Here is a 21,328-nt window from a genome sequence, read left to right as displayed (position 1 = left end):
ATAATCAGTATTTATATTTGCTAATTCTTCTGATTTTTCACATCTACTGTTCACACCCTCTGTAGAATTTTTCAATTCAGTTATACTTTTCAACTCCAGAATTTCTATTTGGATTGTTTTTATAGTATCTTTCTCTCTTTTAAGAAATAATGTTGAATTTTAATTATATTACTATTTTAAAATACAAATTTTACTGTTATTTTAATAAAATACTAATTTTATTAATTTTTTCCAGTTTTATATAGAAGTATTTGGCATACATCACTGAGTAAGTTTCAGGCATACATCATGGTGATTTGATTAAATAGACTGTGAAATTACTATTATAATAGATTCAGCTAGTATCCATCTTCTGATACAGATATGATATAAAAAAAAGAAAAAAGACAAAAAATTTCCTGTGATTAGAACCCTTAAAATTTATTCACTTCACTTTCCTATGTAGCATTATCTATCTCTTAATTGATACCGTCTGTTTAATGTGACCTTTTCATAACTGTATTTACTTCTCTGATTGTGGTTTCCTTTAGTTCTTTGAACATATTTTTAATGGCTTCTTTGAAATCTTTTTCTGTTAAATCTGACATCTGGGCTGCTCTCACAAGCCGTTTCTGTTGCCTGCTTCTTTTTCCATATATGTGTCATATTTTCCTCTTTCTTTCTCTCTCTCTTGATGTTTGGTTGGAAAGCAGACATTTTTAGGTAATATATTGTTGCATGTCTGGGTACTAGAGCCTTGTTCACATTCTGTGGCTTGTTTGTTTATTGACTACATGGATTACTTTAGTATCATTTTCAATTTTCTTCTTCTTTTTTTTTAATTTAATTTAATTTTATTTTTTAACTTTACAATCCTGTATTCGTTTTGCCATACATCGAAATGAGTCCGCCACAGGTATACATGTGTTCCCCATCCTGAACCCTCCTCCCTCCTCCCTCCCCATACCATCCCTTTGGGTCGTCCCAGTGCACCAGCCCCAAGCATCCAGTATCGTGCATAGAACCTGGACTGGCTACTTGTTTCATATATGATATTATACATGTTTCAGTGCCATTCTCCCAAATCATCCCACCCTCTCCCTCTCCCACAGAGTCCAAAAGACTGTTGTATACATTCAATCTTCTTTTAATTTTCTCTTCAGTATTTGTAAGAACTCACCATTGAAGTTCCAGCCTACAGTGTTCTCTGTATAGAAATTAAAACATAAATACAGATTTTTAAACAAATGTCAGAGAATTCATATTTTATATTTCTTGGAATGCTTTTTAATTTTACTTTTCAAGGAATATATGCATTTCATTCATATGATTTTAGTCTTTGGAAATTTGCTGAAGTTTGTTTTATGAACCCAAATGTGTTCTTTTTGCTAGTCATTCCATGTGTCCTTGAAAAGAATGTATCTTGTCCTCTTTTTTCATGTAATATTCCATACTGAAATATTATACTGAAGTGTTCTATATTTAAGAAAGCTGCATCATATGTCACTCCTTTGAGAATGAAAGTGAAAGTGCAAGTCGCTCAGTCATGTCTGACTCTTTGCGATCCCATAGACTATACAGTCCATGGAATTCTCCAGGCCAGAATACTGGAGTGGGTAGCCTTTCCTTTCTCCAGGGTCTCTTCCCAACCCAGGGATCAAACCCAGCTCTCCTGCATTGCAGGAGGATTCTTTACCATCTGAGCCACAAGGGAATCCCCCTTTGAGAATAATTAGTGCAAAATGTTCTTGAATGTTTTATTGTTAACATATGTAGCGGTTTTATTGACATATAATTTACAGTTCTCTCCTCTTAAGTATACACATTATTTTATCTATGTTTATAGAGTTGTGCAAACATCACCACAATCCAATTTTAGAACATTACCACCACCCCAGAAAGATCTCACATGCCTATTCACAGTCATTCCTTGTTCTCATCCCCATCCTACTCATATCGTTTTATATAATAATTCTCTTTTTAAAAATGCTTCTTAAAGTAATAATGCAATAAATATTTATATTTATGCATAGATCAGCTTATTATTTGACTAGTTGGTAGTGATCTGAATGCCACAAATGGGACTAAGTCAAGACAATTATATTTACATGATTGATTATATGTTTACAGTCATTTAAATTGGATCATATTTTTTAAATATGATACAATTAATTATGATATGAAATTGTTTTGCTGCTATAAGCCAAACTACAAAATAATGATCTTTATATAACAGATTGAAAAAATTAAGACCATTGTTTTCCCAAGTAAGGCTAGGTTTTATTAGACATCTTACATTATATTTCCCCTCCCAAAATTTTATAACTTTCAAGAGACTATATTAAACATTTCTGATTACTTTGATAGCTCTATGAACAAAATGAAAGTAAAGGTTTATTATCTGATAATGGAATGTACATATATTTCAGCTATGTTAAAATGCAGACATGGAGAAGCTATTTATACATTTGCAGTATTTTGTTTCGGTCATTATTTTTAGAAACCATAGGCTCTGAGTTCATAAGCATCATAGTTATAATGATACCTATGATACATAGGTATTATACATAATTATACTCCCCCAAAAAACAAACAAAAAAGGGAAAGAAGTATCACTAAACTGCTTCACAAAAATTGTTTTTAAAAAGTAGTGATTATGAGCCAGAGTGGAAGTTTTGCATAACTTTTTACTTAAATTTACTTAAATTCATTAAATATTCAGTGCATAACTGTTGCATAACTTTTTACTTAAATTTACTTAAATTCATTAAAAGTTCAGTGTAGGACAAAGGACATGAGTGGTTTCATATCTGTACTTAATGATTCTTACTTGGCACTTACGCTAATTTGATATTTTGTCTTAATTTTAGGATTTGATTGGTTGGGTCATTTTAAGCTATGTTGAAGTACTGTCTTCACTTCATTCATTGAAATATTCTATACTAATCCATTTGCCCTTTTTGTTGGCACAGTTGTGGCTATATAATCTTTTCTTTTCTCTACATTCTTGTTTATCAGGGACTGGTAATCATGATTGTAGGGCATGTGTTGGGCTTCCCACCTGGCACTAGTGGTAAAGAACCTGCCTGCCAATGCAGGAGACATAAGAGACGTTGGTTTGGTTCCTGGGTGGGAAGATCCCCAGGAGGAGGAAATGGCAACCCACTCCAGTATTCTTGCCTGGAGAACACCATGGATGAAGGAGCCTGGCAGACTACATACAGTCCATAGGGTCGCAAAGAGTCAGACACGACTAAAGCGACTTAGCATGCATGCATGCAGGGCATGTAGTTGAGTAAAATTAAATAACATATTAAATAATTGTTTTATTCAATGAACCATTCTAAGCTTTGGGGATTAAAAATGAGTAAGCTTATACTTTATTATGAGAATAATTGTATATGTAAACATTTGTAATTAAAAGTTGGTATGTATACCACAAAGAAAGTATAATGCAGTTACTATTAACATTTTGTGGAATGATGATTAATTCCAGCTACAGAAGATTTAGGAACTCTTCATAGAGAAATATATTTTTTAGGGTTCTTGAAAAAATAAATTTAAGAGGCAGAGCAGGACAGTGGGCATGAATGAAGAGATAGAAGCAAGGGATATGTTTATGGATTGTTCCATAATCAGGTGTGACTGCAAAGCAAAATAGAGAGTAGATAGAGTGATTTGTGGTAGAATGTGAGAGTGATTACTGTAAGCTGAAACCAAGTTGATGAAGGCTTTGAATATCAAAATAATTTCCTTTAATGTGGAATTATCAAAAAATCGCTAGCAGGAGAATGGTTTAATCCTATTTATGTATTTGCCTTGAGATGTTTGGAGATATTAGAGTTTGGATGCTAATTTTTTAATGAATTCAGATGGACTATTTATTCATTTTGAAGAGAAAATCATTGTACATTATATAAGTGGAAACATTCTCTTAATTGTATATCAGGAAAAGTGATTCCTTGAATATTGGAATGTCATTACTATGTTAATATCAGCAACATTTGTCACATAATGAGTCTGGGGAAAGGAATAGATTTTGTCATATGTATGTTATCCTAACATAAATTCAATGATAAATGACTATATTTTTGATGCCTGTGAAGGTTTCAGAGATTAGTGTTAGAAAATAACATGCCTCTGCTCATATAATAATTAGATAAACAGTTTTCTTGCATTTAGCAGTGTTGTGACACATTTTCTCATATTCGTGTTAAGTAATTCCAGTTTGATTGATTAAGGTTCTACTCAGTGAAATTTTGCCTAATTAGCAGCTATGTCAGTTACCTGAATTTCACTGTCATCTATATATTATGCCATTACCATAAAGTTTATGGTGAATGTTTTATGAGTAATGTTTAAGAAAAATTAACATAGAAGATGTATAGTATTAAGTAGAAAAGGATATAGTGATAATAGCAGCTACCATTTGGCTTTAAAAGTACCAGGTATTGTTTATAGTGCTTTATTTATAGTATTTTGTGTGTTGGGTGTGTAGCAGATGAAAGGCAAATAACTTGTGGGTGGTTTCACAACTGTAGGTGATAGCGTTGAGATTCAGATGCAAGTCTAACTGGTTTTGAAGCTACAGATTTTAACTCCGTTGTACTGTACAGACAATATGATATTCTTTTTTAATTTTTAAAGCTTTTTGTCCAGTTTTATTGAAATGTAATTTATCATAACTTCTCTTAGTTTGGGTTTCCCTGGTGGCACAGTGGTGGAGATTCCACCTGCCAAGCAGAAGATGCGGGTTCGATCCCTGAGTTGGAAAGATCCCTTGGAGAAGGAAATAGCAACCCACTGTAGTATTCTTGCCTGGACAATCCCATGGATGGACAACAGAGCCTGGTGGGCTACAGTCCATGGGGTTGCAAAGAGTGAGACATGACTTAGTGACTAGACAATAACAACAACAAATTTCTTACTTTAATGTGTAGAGCATAATGATTTGACATGTATATATTGCAAGATTTATCACAGTAAAGATAATTAACAAATCTGTCACCTTTCATAGTTACAATTTTTGTGTGTATTGAGAACTTTTAAAATCTACTCTCAGGAACTTTCAAACATACTGTTATTAACTATAGTCAACATTCTTTTTTTTGTTTGTTTTTTAATTTTTTTTTAATTTTATTTTATTTTTAAACTTTACATAATTGTATTAGTTTTGCCAAATATCAAAATGAATCCACCACAAGCATACATGTGTTCCCCATCCTGAACCCTCCTCCCTCCTCCCTCCCCATACCATCCCTCTGGGTTGTCCCAGTGAACCAGCCCCAAGCATCCAGTATCGTGCATCGAACCTGGATTGGCATCTCGTTTCATACATGATATTTTACATGTTTCAATGCCATTCTCCCAAATCTTCCCACCCTCTCCCTCTCCCATAGAGTCCATAAGACTGTTCTATACATCAGTGTCTCTTTTGCTGTCTCGTACACAGGGTTATTGTTACCATCTTTCTAAATTCCATATATATGCATTAGTATACTGTATTGGTGTTTTTCCTTCTGGCTTACTTCACTCTGTATAATAGGCTCCAGTTTCATCCACCTCATTAGAACTGATTCAAATGTTTTCTTTTTAATGGCTGAGTAATACTCCATTGTGTATATGTACCATAGCTTTCTTATCCATTCATCTGCTGATGGACATCTAGGTTGCTTCCATGTCCTGGCTATTATAAATAGTGTTGCGATCAACATTAGGGTACACGTGTCTCTTTCCCTTCTGGTTTCCTCAGTGTGTATGCCCAGCAGTGGGATTGCTGGATCATAAGGTATATTGCATACCCAGAACTTATTTATCTTATAACTAGAAGTTTGTACTCTTTGACCACCTTCATCCACTTTCCCATCCCTTACACTTACCTCTTGCAATCACTAGTCGGTTCTCTGTATGTAGGCCTCAATTTTTGATTCTCCGTATGAGTAATGTTTGTCTTTCTCTGACTTATTTCACTTGACTTAATACTCTAAGGGGCTTTCCTGGTGTCTCAGATGGTAAAGAATCTGCCTGCAATGAAGGAGACCTTGATTTGATCTCTGGGTCAGGAAGATCCCCTGGAGAAGGGAATGGCAACCCACTCCAGAATTCTTGCCTTGAGATTTCCATGAACAGAGGAACCATGGTGGACTACAGTCCATGGGGTCGCAAGGAGTCGAAAAAAGTCGGATATGACTGAGCATGGATACACTTTCCCTTTCGATCCCCTAAAGGTCCATCCATGTTGTTGTAAATCGCAAGATTTCCTTCTTTTTTATAGTTGAATAATTCAGTTCATTTCAGTCGTTCAGTTGCGTCCAACTCTTTGCGACCCCATGAAATAATTAATACCATCTTATCTTTATTCATTCATCTATCAATGGATACTTAGTTTGCTTCCATGTATTGGTTAAAGTAAATAATGTTCGGTGAATGTGGGGCTGTGTATATCTTTTCTAGTTAGTGTTCTTGTTTTCTTTGGATATATATCCAAAAGTGAAGTTGCTGGGCCACATGGAAGTTTTGGTTTTAATTTTTGGAGAAAACTCCATACCAGTTTCTGTAGTGGCTGCAGTAACTCACTCAACAACTCTTAGTGGAGCTTTCGAAGAAAACAAAGATGGCTATTGCAATCTTTACCCGAGATGGGCTGTTTTACAGATAAAATAAATACAATGTCAGAAGTTTAACAGTATGTAATAGTAGATTATAGTTAATTGAATATTTGTAAGCTGTTCTTGAAGCTTGAATTTCCATTGGAAATTCTAGGTGGTATATAGCATGGTAAACTAAAAACTGTCTTAAGTATTGGAATCAATAAAGTATGGTTTTCCAACATGAATTTCGGTTACAGGCTGAGACTTTGGTTTATCTTGCTCTTTGAAAAGAATTTCAGGTTCAAATTCTACAAAATTTTAGATACAACAGTGTGTGTGGTCTAAAAACAATTTTCATCTGCTCTTTCCTCAAGAGTTTTACTATCTGTGTTACTTACCTCCTCTCTCCTCCAAAGGGTCAGATGCTCATGTCATTCTGCATTAAGAACAGTGAATATGACAGCTCATCGGAATTAGGAAGTTGTATAATTTATACCTTCACACTTTGACATGTTAAGAGACAATTTGAGGATTGTATAACATTTAACATGTTTACATGCTGCCTTTTTAGAGAATTTTTGAAGTACATTTATTTATACTTCTAATTTCTATTTTCTAGATATTTCAAGACTTAATTATTTTTGTTCCATAAGCATAGAATTTTATTTAGGAAAATAAATTTTTAAAATATAAATTTATATTGAAAGCTAGTAAGGGGAGAGTTAACAAATTTGCCGTGTTTTTGCTGGTGTTGCATATATTTTAAGATTCATTTTTAAATTAAAATGCTTGATTATGAGTGAACACTAGGTAGCATGTTGTTTATAATCATTATTATTTCATGCATTTTACTGTTTTGGCAAACATTTATGAGTAAACATTATTTATATTAATTCACATTGGAAGAATGAATATCTGTTGGAGCTGAAAAAAAAAAAATGAGTCTGTTAGCAATACCGTATTTGAAGGATCCCAATGAAACCAGCAGAAAATCATCTAATGGGCCTATTTGTATTTGATTTATTAGCTAAAGTAGAGTTTTTATATAGATTTGTCAGAATTGCCCATATTTTATATTCAAAAAGCACTAATAAGCAAAGTCTGTAATTAGGAAGCAAAATCTCCTCTAGGAAGCTGTGCTTAAAAGAAAACAAAGCAAAAACAAAAAACTAGAACATCAGAATAATCTCCTCATTGGGTACATGCTTCCTGGGTAAAATGTTTTATAAGATATTTGGGAATAGGGTTAGGATAGACCTACCTTACATTGGGAGAAGGCAATGGCACCCCACTCCAGTACTCTTGCCTGGAAAATCCCATGGATGGAGGAGCCTGGTAGGCTGCAGTCCATGGGGTCGCTAAGAGTCGGACACGACTGAGCGACTTCACTTTCACTTTTCACTTTGATGCACTGGAGAAGGAAATGGCAACTCACTCCAGTGTTCTTGCCTGGAGAATCCCAGGGACGTGGGAGCCTGGTGGGCTGCCATCTATGGGGTCGCACAGAGTCGGACACTACTGAAGCGACTTAGCAGCAGCACCTTATATTGACTTATGCTTCATAATGAACAATAATTCTGGTGACGCTTTTAGATATTTCCCACTGGTTCTGGCTACAACAGAATAATTGAGAAATCAGCATTTACCAACGATACTCAAGATAGCTGAAGTATGCACGCCCAGTACATAAGTGTTTGTGCAGAAGAATCTTAATTCTACTCATGATCTCGTCTTTTGTTTGCTGTATAAATCTCTACAAAACTTTTTTCCCCTTTTTTTTAACTTAGAAAAATTAACATACAATTGAAATATATTAGTTTCAGGTGTACAACATGATTGTATATTTTGAGTATATTGCAACATGATCACCACAATAAGTTCTAGTTAACATCCATCATCATAGTTACAAATTTTGTGTGTGTGTAATAAAAACTTAAAAATTTTTTTCTTTTAGCAACTTTAAAATATACCATACACTATCACCCTGCTGTATATTACATTCCTATTTTATAACTGGAAGTTTATTCCTTTTCACCCCTTTCAGCAATTTAGCCACCCCCCCAAATTCGTGAAACTCAAAGTTAAAAAAAAAAACACAGAACACTTAGATCATAGTGTCCAGTCCCAACACTTCATGGCAAGTAGAAGGGGAAACAATGAAAGCAGTGACAGATTTTATTTTGTTGGGCTCCAAAATCACTGCAGACCATGACTTGCAGCTACAACATTAAAAGATGATTGCTGCTTGAAAGGAAAGATATGACAAACCTAGAAAGCGCATTAAAAGCAAACATCAGTCTGCTGACAAAGATCCATATAGTCAGGGCTATAGTTTTTCCATTACTCATGTAAGGATGCGAGAGTTGGACCATAAAAAAGGCTGTGCTAAATTGCTTCAGTCATGTCTGACTCTTGGCTACTGTGAACTGTAGCCCTCCAGGCTCCTCTGTCCATGGGATTTTATAGGCAAGAATATGGGAGTGGGTTGCCATTTCCTTCTCTAGGGCATCTTCCCAACTCAGGGATTGAACCTGTGTGTCTTACATCTCCTGCATTGGCAGGCAGATTCTTTACTACTAGTGCCACCTGGGAAGCCCTAAAAAAGGCTGAGCACTGAAGAATTGCTTTCGAATTGTGGTGGTGGAGAAGACTCTTGAGAGTCCCTTGGACAGCAAGATCAAACCAGTCAATCCTAAAGGAAAATAAACTCTGAATATTCATTGCTGAAGCTGAAACTCCTCAATACTTTGGCTGCTTGAAGGGAAGAGCTGACTCATTGTAAAGTACCCTGGTACTGGGAAAGATTGAAGGCAAAAGGAAACAGGGGTGGCAGAGGATGAGATGGTTAGATAGCATCACTGACCCAATGGAAATGAATTTGAGCAAATTCCGGAGGATAGTATAGGACAGAGGAACCTGGTGTACTGCAGCCCATGGGGTCACAAAGAGTCAGACATGACTTAGAGACTGAACACCACCACCACCTCCTTTATCTCTGGCTAACCATCTGTCTGTTCTCTGTATCTGTGAACTTGCTGTTTGTTTGTTTTTTTTCTTTTAGGTACCACACACAAGTGAGATCATATATTTTTTTCCTGTCTGACTTATTTTACTTTTCATAATGCTCTTAAGGCCCATGCATGTTGTTGTAAATGGCAAGATACCATACTTTCTTTATGACTAACATTCCAATGTACATATATCCCACTTTTTCTTTGTTCATTTATTTATCTTTGGATGTGAACATCCTTGTTATTCTCTGCCTTTCTATACATCCTCACCAACGTTTATTATCTCTTGTTTTTCTGATAATACTCTTCATTGTGGTTTTGATTTGTGTTTCTCTGATGGTTAGTGACTTTGAGTAGCTTTTCATGTACCTTTGGGCTATCTATTTTACATCATATTCAGAAAAAATATGTGTGTTCACCTCTTCTGCCTGTGTTTTAAATGAATTGTTTCTTTGCTGTTGAGTTGTGTGAGTTACTTTTATATTTTATATATTAACCCCTTATCAGTTCATTTCAGTTCAGTTCAGTCGCTCAGTTGTGTCCAACTCTTTACGACCCCATGAATCGCAGCACACCAGGCCTCCCCGTCCATCACCAACTCCTGGAGTTCACTCAGACTCACGTCCATCGAGTCAGTGATGCCATCCAGCCATCTCATCCTCTTTGGTCCCCTTCTCCTCCTGCCCCCAATCCCTCCCAGCATCAGGGTCTTTTCCAATGAGTCAACTCTTCGCATGAGGTGGCCAAAGTACTGGAGTTTCAGCTTCAGCATCATTCCCTCCAAAGAAATGCCAGGGCTGATCTCCTTCAGAATGGACTGGTTGGATCTCCTTGCAGTCCAAGGGACTCTCAAGAGTCTTTTCCAGCACCACAGTCCAAAAGCATCAATTCTTTGGCGCTCAGCCTTCTTCACAGTCCAACTCTCACATCCATACATGGCCACTGGAAAAACCATAGCCTTGACTAGATGGACCTTTGTTTGCAAAGTAATGTCTCTGCTTTTGAATATGCTATCTAGGTTGGTCATAACTTTCCTTCCAAGGAGTAAGTGTCTTTAAATTTCATGGCTGCAGTCACCATCTGCAGTGATTTTGGAGCCCCAAAAAATAAAGTCTGACACTGTTTCCACTGTTTCCCCATCTATTTGCCATGAAGTGATGGGACTGGATGCCATGATCTTCGTTTTCTGAATGTTGAGCTTTAAGCCAACTTTTTCACTCTCCACTTTCATTTTCATCAAGAGGCTTTTTAGTTCCTCTTCACTTTCTGCCATAAGGGTGGTGTCATCTGCATATCTGAGGTTATTGATATTTCTCCCGGCAATCTTGATTCCAGCTTGTGTTTCTTGCAGTCCAGCGTTTCTCATAAGGTACTCTGCATATAAGTTAAATAAGCAGGGTGACAATATACAGCCTTGATGTACTCCTTTTCCTATATAGAACCAGTCTATTGTTCCATGTCCAGTTCTAACTGTTGCTTCCTGACCTCCATACAAATTTCTCAAGAGGCAGATCAGGTGGTCTGGTATTCCCATCTCTTTCAGAATTTTCCACAGTTTATTGTGATCCACTCAGTCAAAGGCTTTGGCATAGTCAATAAAGCAGAAATAGATGTTTTTCTGGAACTCTCTTGCTTTTTCGATGATGCAGCAGATGTTGGCAATTTGATCTCTGGTTCCTCTGCCTTTTCTAAAACCAGCTTGAACATCAGGAAGTTCATGGTTCACGTATTGCTGAAGCCTGGCTTGCAGAATTTTGAGCATTACTTTACTAGTGTGTGAGATGGGTGCAGTTGTGCGGTAGTTTGAGCATTCTTTGGCGTTGCCTTTCTTTGGGATTGGAATGAAAACTGACCTTTTCCAGTCCTGTGGCCACTGCCGAGTTTTCCAAATTTGCTGGCATATTGAGTGCAGCACTTTCACAGCATCATCTTTCAGGATTTGAAATAGCTCAACTGGAATTCCATCACCTCCACTAGCTTTGTTCGTAGTGATGCTTTCTCAGGCCCACTTGACTTCACCTTCCAGGATGTCTGGCTCTAGGTCAGTGATCACACCATCGTGATTATCTGGGTCGTGAAGCTCTTTTTTGTACAGTTCTTCTGTGTGTTCTTGCCACTTCTTCTTAATATCTTCTGCTTCTGTTAGGTCCATACCATTTCTGTCCTTTATCGAGCCCATCTTTGCATGAAATGTTCCCTTGGTATCTCTGATTTTCTTGAAGAGATCCCTAGTCTTTTCCATTCTGTTGTTTTCCTCTATTTCTTTGCATTGATCGCTGAAGAAGGCTTTCTTATCTTTTCTTGCTATTCTTTGGAACTCTGCATTCAGATGGTTATATGTTTCCTTTTCTCCTTTGCTTTTAGCGTCTCTTCTTTTCACAGCTATTTGTAAGGCCTCCCCAGACAGCCATTTTGCTTTTTTGCATTTCTTTTCCATGGGAATGTTCTTGATCCCTTTCTCCTATACAATGTCAAGAACCTCATTCCATAGTTCATCAGGCAGTCTATCAGATCTAGGCCCTTAAATCTATTTCTCACTTCCACTGTACAATCATAAGGGATTTGATTTAGGTTATACCTGAATCAGACATATGATTTGTAGATATTCTCTCCTAGTTTACTTCCCTGGTGGCTCAGACGGTAAAGCATCTGCCTACGATGCAGGAGACCTGGGTTCAATCCCTGGGTCTGGAAGATCTGGAGAAGGAAATGGCAACCTACTCCAGTACTCTTGTCCATGGAAAATCCCATGGATGGAGAAGCCTGTTAGGCTACAGTCCATGAGGTCGCAAAGAGTCATACACAACTGAGAGACTTCACTTTCACTTTTCCTCTTTGTTGCTGTGCAGAAACTTTGTGGTTTTATGTAGTCCCGCTTGTTAATATTTGCTTTTGTTGTCTTTGCTTTTGATGCCAAATTTTTAAAAAAATCCTAATGTAGCCTCTACTAAGAGCATATGTTGCTCTTTTTCCAGTTGCTATTCCCATCCTTTACATATTGCTCTTCTTGGTATATTATTAACAGCATAAAGAGACTTCACTTCTCTACTTGATTGTCCTACAGTTTGCCTTTATCTTATCCAACTCCTGTAGTCTTTACTTATTTGGTCAGGTTCCCCAGTGTCTCAGTGTTCTATATACCGTTCTCCCAAATTCCCTCAAATAATTTTATTTCTACAAGTTGCTGCTGCTGCTGCTGCTGCTAAGTCGCTTCAGTCATGTCCAACTCTGTGTGACCCTATAGACGACAGCCCACCAGGCTCCTCTGCCCATGGGATTTTCCAGGCAAGAGTACTGGAGTAGGGTGCCATCGCCTTCTCCTTTCTACAAGTTAGCTCTTTGGTTTTACTCTAAAATAATTAATAGTGCTTTTGATCTTTGGTTCACAAAATAGGTCAAAATTCTAACATATTTGTTAAATCTTACTCTAAAAAGGTGTTAAAAACACAAATGTTGGGATTGACATATACACTTTGCTATATATAAAATAGATAACTAATAAGGACCTACTGTATAGCACAGGAAACCCTTCTCAAGGCTCCATAAGGACCTGTATGGGAAGAATGCATTAAAAAAAAGTGGATGTGTAGCAGAAACTAATACAACATTTTAAATCAACTGTACTCCAAAATAATTTTTTAAATAGCATCTTAAAAATATTCAGATGTTAAACATTTTGACCGTTTATGATTTTTCTGACATACATAATAAAGTATTTATTTTATAACACTAAGGCAATCAGTGAAGGAGGCAATTACATGGATTTTGTATTGCCAGTAGTTAGCTCATATATTTATTAAAATATTTTTAAAAGAATTTTTTGTTTCAATTTCCTGTTATAATGTCACCTATTTAGTACATTAGGAATTGAAGTAGAGTCTTTGATTCAGATTTTAATTTACCTGTTACCTCTATCTTGTATGAATCCATGAGTTATAAAAATGATTAAATTAGGAAACATTGAAATGAGAGATAATGTTCTACATCCCATTTAATTGAGAAGATAGCAAAAGATCTGATCCAAAATAGTGACATTTTCTTACCTTATGTCTAATATTCAAATATATAGACATGCATACATTTAAAAAGTAAAGGTACCATCTATAGCAACATACACACACATTTCATTTTTCATGCTGCTCCTGTCTTCTGACATGCTAATAATGAACAATTTGCATCCAGGTTCAAGTTAGTAAGACTCTTTCAGTAGTAGTTCAGAAAACTGTAGATAATTGGCTAAATTTGTCCTGACATGTTTGATCTGCATGCAGTTCAGTTCAGTCACTCAGTTGTGTCTGACTCTTTGTGATCCCATGGATTGAACTCCAGGCCTTCCATCACCAACTCCAGGAGCTTGCTCAGACTCATGACCATTGAGTCAGTGATGCCATCCAAGCATCTCATCCTCTGTCGTCCCCTTCTCCTCCTACCTTCAATCTTTCCCAGCATCAGGGTTTTTTCCAGTGAGTCAGTTCTTTGCATCATGTGGCCAAAGTATTGGAGTTTCAGCTTCAACATCAGTCCTTCCAATGAACATTCAGGACTGATTTCCTTCAGATTTGACTGGTTTGGTATCCTCACAGTCCAAGGGACTCTCAAGAGTCTTCTTCAACGCCACAGTTCAAACGCATCGATTCTTCAGTGCTCAGCCTTCTTTATGGTCCAACTATGGAAAAACCATAGCTTTGACTAGACAGACCTCTGTTGGCAAAGTAATGTCTCTGCTTTTTAATATGCTGTCCAGGTTTGTCATAGCTTTTCTTCCAAGAAGCAAGTGTCTTAATTTCATGGCTGCAGTCTCCATCTGCAGTGATTTTGGAGCCCATGAAAAGGAAGTCTGTCACTGTTTCCATTGTTTCCACATCTATTTGCCTTAAAGTGATGGGATACTAATATGTGATTTTTGCAAAGGTTAAATGTATTTATCATTGTCAGTTTTATACACCTGCAGAGAAATTTTAACTTTTTCTAACCATACTTTTCTTATTGTAGTCCTTTATTTCTTGTCCTTTATTTAAAGTGATAACATGAACTTTTCTTCTGGGTTTTGAAATGGCTATTGTGATTTTTTGTGGAGTAGCATTGATACCACTATCTTGATACCCTTTTTGTAATAAAGACATATTTTTGTGAATAAACTTTCTTTAGTCTCAACCAATAGTGTTGTTTCTCTATTAATAGTTCATGTGCCGGGCACTGTTTACTTCTATACATGCTTTTGAAAGTGTTAACAAGACAAATTTTAATTTATGTTATGAATTGTTGAAGTAAAAGCCTATTTACATTTAATACCATCTGACCTTATAATATCTTAATAAAATTATTTTATATATGATCACAATTTTAGTAAAAATGATAACATGAAGATGTTTATTAGCATAATAAACTGTAACTCACAGAACTGAGGTGAGAATAACAAAATAATGCCACTGACAAGTTCCCAACACATGGAAATGTCACAACAAATCATGTATCTTAAATTTTTTTCTGCTTTAAAACTTGAGATTTTTATGTTTCATTTAAAGAGTGTTTAACTTAAGTTTTATTTTTTCAGAGCACCTTCAAGTTTAAGTCTGAAAGTGATATTCATTTAGCAGAACATCATAAGCAGGTTCTGTATGATGGGAAACTTGCAAGTAGTATTGCATTTACATATAACGCTAAAGCCACTGATGCTCAACTATGCCTGGAATCATCACCAAAGGAAAACGCTTCGATCTTTGTGCATTCCCCACATGCTCTAATGCTCCAGGTAGGTGAATAGTAGCTTAGTCTTAATGTTCTCATCAACACTGTGTCTTTATTTTACATTTTATACATTGCTGCTGCTGCTGCTAAGTTGCTTCAATCGTGTCCCACTCTGTGCGACCCCATAGACGGCAGCCCACCAGGCTCCTCCGTCCCTGGGATTCTCCAGGCAAGAACCCTCATTGCTCACCTGTAAATCTCCAGTTGCTGTTTGTTTTTCTTTTTTGGTTTTCTAGTTCTTTGAACGGTGTTGTTGCCTTCTGCATTTTATTTGGCAGTATAGTTTACCTTGGATTTGTCTCCTTAGTAGGAAATCTGTCTTTTCTGTTGTATTTTATGTTTCTTATCCTTTGAAATAAAATCAGTGAATTAGTAAATAGATAATTGTAAATATAAAAATACTTTCCTGTAAGTATTTTTTCCCTAATAAAAATTACTTGAGTGCTTTTGTATTAATAGCATCTCTTATTTTAAAATATATTTTGATTTAGACACTCATATTTTCAGTGTAAAAATCTCTCAACTTAAGCTTTAAATTTAAGTGATTGTCAAAATATTTCAAATTTTTATTTTAAATGTGTATAAAATTATATTATTTTGATTTAAAATTTAAAAAAATGATTTAAAAATATCTATTTTAATTAATTTTCTTACAAAGTTATTTGAAACAAGGAAATAGTGATAATATGCTTTAGAAAATTTAATAAGCATTTTTGTTTTTGAACATAGGATGTAAAAGCTATAGTTACACATTCAATTCATAGTGCAATTCATTCAATTGGAGGGATTCAAGTGCTTTTCCCACTTTTTGCACAACTAGACAACCGGCAGCTCAATGACAGTCAAGTGGAAACCACTGTCTGGTAAGTTTTCTTTCAATATGTAACTTATGGTATTTTTTAATTGTTTAGATTATGCATGGTGCCCTTGGTGCTATGTAAATATATTATAATAGTGGTTTTTATCCTTAAAATGCTAATAAAGTTTCTTTAGGATTAAGGCAGATATATTTACGCAAAGTAAAAAAAAAGTTGACAAATTTTATAACCACAAAGGAGTGACTTCCTTGATAAAAAATAAAAAAATTCTTACTAGGTATAGCATAATGATTATAATATGAAGTAGGAAAAGTGTCAGTCCTGGCCTTTCCCTTTGCAAATGAATGCTCATTGTTCGAATTGTTGGTGAAATCCTGTCAGATTAAACAAAATTACTAGGGTAAAGTTTATTCTCAAGAATAGTATTTAATAACAGTTATACAATTTATATCCTTAATATTAGTATTATTCTATAATGCTAGTATCATAATACTAGCACAATGTTAATTGAAATTAGCTTTTTTTCTTATGTTTAAGAGCCTAAATCTAACCAGTGGCATATCCATGTTTTATATATTCAGAATTTCTAATTAGATTTATTTCATGTGCAATTTTTATAATTTCTTTTTTTTTTTAATTAAAAAAATACCTCATGTATTAAACTCCAATTTAACCTTATTTTGTAGAATCATTTATGGCATAAGTTAAATGTGAATTACACAAATAGTTTAACTATTTCTGTATATGTTTGGAGAATTTAAAGGGAAAGTTATATAAGTAAACATTAATTTAGTTTACTAAACAGTAACATAGAAATGCTTCATTAATATGTACATATATACATGAGATTCTTTATGGATCATCCAATTTTGAATTGATAGAAAAACTAGTGAATGAAATTAAGATGGGAAAAATTTAGAGGTCTTGAAATGTAACATGATTTTTCATATTAATTATTTAAATTAGCTATTAACAAACTTCTGTCTTAATATTGCTCCTAGTATTGTCCCTATATTGGGACCATCTTTATGTAAAGTATAAATCTAAATCTAAATCTGACCTGTACATTTACAAAACTCAGCTCTCATCCATGGGTCATGCTTTTTTTCTTTTTTTTTTAAAATCAGTATAATGTAATGGTTAGCATTTCATGTGAAAATGAGTATGGAGGCCATGTCCTGCTGAGATATTACTTTGCTATCAGATCTTCAGTCATTTTACTGAGAAGTAGATCAGCTTAGTTGAAAAATGAAACTTTAAATCCCAGTCCTAATTTAAATGCAAATGTTTTGTTCTTTATCATCTAAGTGAACTAGGACACATTATGATCAGTAATTTAAAACCTAGTAAGTGCTATGAAAAGAAGTTAGAAGTGAAATAGCAATTAGAAAACTTCATGTGTACTTTAAATATTTCTTATGAATTAATACTAAGTCCATAATTATTTTAACCTGAAATATATTATAATTATATTTATAATATATTATAATTATTATGATTATAATATATAATATTTAACCTGAAGCAAATCACTATTTGCTTCATGCAGAAAAATTAGAAAGGTTATGCAGTTTGAATGTTACACCTAAAATGATTACAATAATTTATATTATTGAATAGTTATAAAATCTCAGTGCTAAAACTATTTAACAGGTATCTGGTCCATTCATCCAAGGACCAGGACCAAGGACATGGTTATTTGTTGTATCCTGTTTTCAAAACTCATTTTAGTGTTTTTATTATATTTTGATATTTAAATTGTATTTATTTTATAACAGGTAAAAGGTAGTATAAAGGATCAGCTTTCTGATTTTCATTTGGATTTGTTTTTAGTTCTTTTATATCATTCATGTTAATTTTTCCATGCAATAACTTTAATTTTTTCAGTGATATATATGTTCTTAGTTTATGGCCAATAAAAAAAAGTATAATAAGAAATGTATCACTTTCCGTTTCAGTAATAATACATACCTGTTTTGGGTATGTATTTCAGCCCTCCCGTGTGGTTCACTTATGTGCTATTTTGAATTCTTATCTAATAGTTTTTCATTAGTTACTTCAAAGCTCTTGATGTCTGAAGTTGGCTTTTTGACATTTGTGTGTATCAGTAATGAAGTCTTTTGTTATATTTAAAGTTTGGAGGGCCACCATTTTGGTGGTAGTACTGTCTTTCAGTTTTTAAAACGTTGAAAAAAATTTTTAAATGGAACATACCCCTCTACTTGAAGAACATAAATTGTTAGCTTTAGGACAAGGATTGATAGAATTCCTTAATTTGGGGCTACATCTTAAATTCATATGAAAGAGAATTTAAAATAGGATATGTTATCTTATTTTTCAGTTCAGTTTAGTTCAGTTGCTCAGTCGTGTCCGACTCTTTGAGACCCCATGAATCGCAGCACGCCAGGCCTCCCTGTCCATCACCAACTCCCAGAGTTCACTCAGACTCAGGTCCATCAAGTCAGTGGTGCCATTCAGCCATCTCATCCTCTGTTGTCCCCTTCTCCTCCTGCCCCCAATCCCTCCCAGCATCAGAGTCTTTTCCAATGAGTCAACTCTTCGCATGAGGTGGCCAAAGTACTGGAGTTAACTTTAAACTTGTAGATGAATAGGGATGGCTTTCCATCAGAGAAGGTGATGGCACCCTACTCCAGTACTCTTGCCTGGCAAATCCCATGGATGGGGGAGCCTGGTAGGCTGCAGTCCATGGGGTCGCAAAGAGTCAGACACAACTGAGCAACTTCCCTTTTCCTTGGTGCTAATGGTAAAGAACCTGCCTGCTAATGCGGGAAACTTAAAGAGATGTGGGTTCTGTCCTTAAGTTGGGGAGATCCCCTGGAGGAGGGTATGGCAACCCACTCCAGTATTCCTGCCTGGAGAATCCCATGGATAGAGATTCCCAGCTGGCTACAGGCTATAGCATCACACAGAGTTGGACATGACGAAATGATTTAGCACACATGCAGGCATGCACAGATGAATGAGAATCTATTTGAACTTTAAAAATCTTCAACAATATTTTATATATGCCTATTTTAGAAAAGGTTTTTTTGTATAATAAACATATGCCCCAAATTGCAATATTGTCTAATTCTTGACTACTTTTTGGAAAAATTGAGATAAGCTCTGAAGTAAGTTAATTCTTTGCCTTTTATGTTTCAAGCTAAAACATCTTAGTTTCATGTACTTTCCTCCACTCAGTAGCCTGATTTATGAAGCATTTTATTGTTTATGTAAGTCTCACTTCTGTTGACACTATAATTTATTATTCTAATCATTGGTGAGTTTTACTGTATATATTGCAGTCTTAATATTAAAATAATTTATTGAAGAAATTATTTTCTAGAGCCTTTAAAAATAGGCTTTGTATGTACAGGAGAAATTTATGACTTTGTTTTATCATGAAGGCTACATATTATAGTTGTTAACTAGTGTGAATGTTCAAGTTAGAAAAACTTGAATTCAAACCCCAAGTTTATTTATTATTATTGCCATCTGACAAAAAATGGTCCACTGGAAAGGGAATGGCAAACCACTCCAGTATTCTTGCCTCAAGAACTCCATGATCAGTATGAAAGGGCAAAAAGATATGACATTTGATGATGAGCCCCCCGTGTTGATAGGTGTCCAGTATGCTACTGGGGAAGAACAGAGAAATAGCTCCAAAAATAAGGAAGAGGCTGCGCAGAAGTGGAAATGATACTCAGTTGTGGCTGTGTCTGGTAGTGAAAGTAAGGTCCAGTGCTCTACAGAACAATATTTCATAGGAACCTGGACTGTTAGGTCCATGAATCAAGGTAAATTGGATATGATCAAGGAGGAGACAGAGAAGCCTGGTGGGCTAGTCTGTAGGGTTGCAAAGGGTTGGACACGACTGAAGCAACTGAGCATACAGCATACAAGTAGGAGATGGAAAAAGCGAACATCTACATGTTAGAAATCAGTGAACTAAAATGGAACAGAATAGACAAATTTAATTCAGACGACCATTATATCTATTACTGTGAGCAAGAAACCCTTAGAAGAAATGGAGTAGCCCTCATGTCAATGAAGAGCCCAAAATGCAGTACTTGGGTGCAGTCTCAAAAATGACAGATGCTCTTGGTTCTCTCGGTTTGTTTCAAGGGCAAACCGTGCAACATCCAAGTCTCTTCCCCAACCACAGAGGCTGAAGGAGCTGAAGTTGAACAGTTCTTTGAAGACCTACAAGACGTTCTAGAACTAACATCAAAAAAAGATGTCCATTTCATTATAGGGAGTTGGAATGCAAAAATATGAAGTCAAAGAGATACCTGGAGTAACAGGCAGGCTTGGCCTTGGACTACAAAATGAAGCAGGGCAAAGACTAACAAGAGTTTTGCTAAGAGAACACACTGGTCATAGCAAACACACTGTTCCAACTAGCAAAAGAGATGATTCTACACATGGACATCACCAGATAGTCATTACTGAAATCAGATTATGTTCTTTGCAGCCAAAGATGGAGAAGCTCTATACAGTCAGCAAAACAAGACCTGAAAGTGATTGTGGCTCAGATCATCAGCTCCTTATTGCAAAATTCAGGCTTAAATTGAAGAAAATAGGGAAAACCTCCAGTGTATGACCTAAATCACATCACTTATGATTATACAGTAGAGGTGACAAGTACATTCAAGGGATTAGATCTGGCAGACAGAGTAGGTTCATAGCATTGTATAGGAGGTGGTGACCTAAACCATCCCCAAGAAAAAGAAACGCAGGAAGGCAAAATGGTTGTCTAAGGAGGCCTTACAAATAGAAGAGAAAGAAAAGGAAAGATGTACCCAACTGAAGAGAGTTCCAGAGAACAGCAAGGAAAGAGAAGAAAGCCTTCTTAAGAGGAAAACAATAGAATGGGAGAGACTAAAGATCTCTTCTAGAAAATTTGAGATACTGAAGGGACACTTCATGCAAAGATGGGCACAATAAAAGACAGAAACAGCAAAGACCTAACAGGAGCACAAGAGATTAAGAAGAGGTGGAAAGAATACACATAACTAGACAAAAAGGTCTTACTGGATAGCCAAGACAGTGTGGTCACTCACCCAGAAACAACCATCCTAGAGTGTGAAGTCAAATGGGCCTTAGGAAACATTACTCGAACAAAGCTAGTGAAACTGATGGAATTCCAGCTGAGCTATTTCAGATCCTAAAAGATGATTCT

At 35.5% G+C, this 21,328-nt stretch overlaps 1 protein-coding gene across 6 annotated transcripts in view; it reads left to right on the top strand.

Annotated features, from left to right (window-relative positions):
• Positions 1-21,328, top strand: part of NBEA (neurobeachin) — a 674,548-nt gene that overhangs the window by 131,764 nt on the left and 521,456 nt on the right. For 5 of the 6 annotated variants that reach the window (XM_070800567.1, XM_070800569.1, XM_070800566.1 and 2 more), the window contains exons 9-10: positions 15,135-15,332; positions 16,058-16,191. In XM_070800567.1, the coding sequence (XP_070656668.1) occupies positions 15,135-15,332; positions 16,058-16,191 (332 nt within the window). Of the gene's footprint in view, positions 1-15,134; positions 15,333-16,057; positions 16,192-21,328 lie in introns of those variants that run through there. The other variant, XM_070800570.1, reaches the window with a different exon arrangement.

The sequence above is a fragment of the Bos indicus genome, chromosome 12 (assembly GCF_029378745.1).
Source record: "Bos indicus isolate NIAB-ARS_2022 breed Sahiwal x Tharparkar chromosome 12, NIAB-ARS_B.indTharparkar_mat_pri_1.0, whole genome shotgun sequence".
Lineage (NCBI taxonomy): Eukaryota > Metazoa > Chordata > Mammalia > Artiodactyla > Bovidae > Bos > Bos indicus.
Note: the sequence above shows the minus strand (reverse complement) of the source record. Positions and strands in the feature narration are given on the sequence as shown.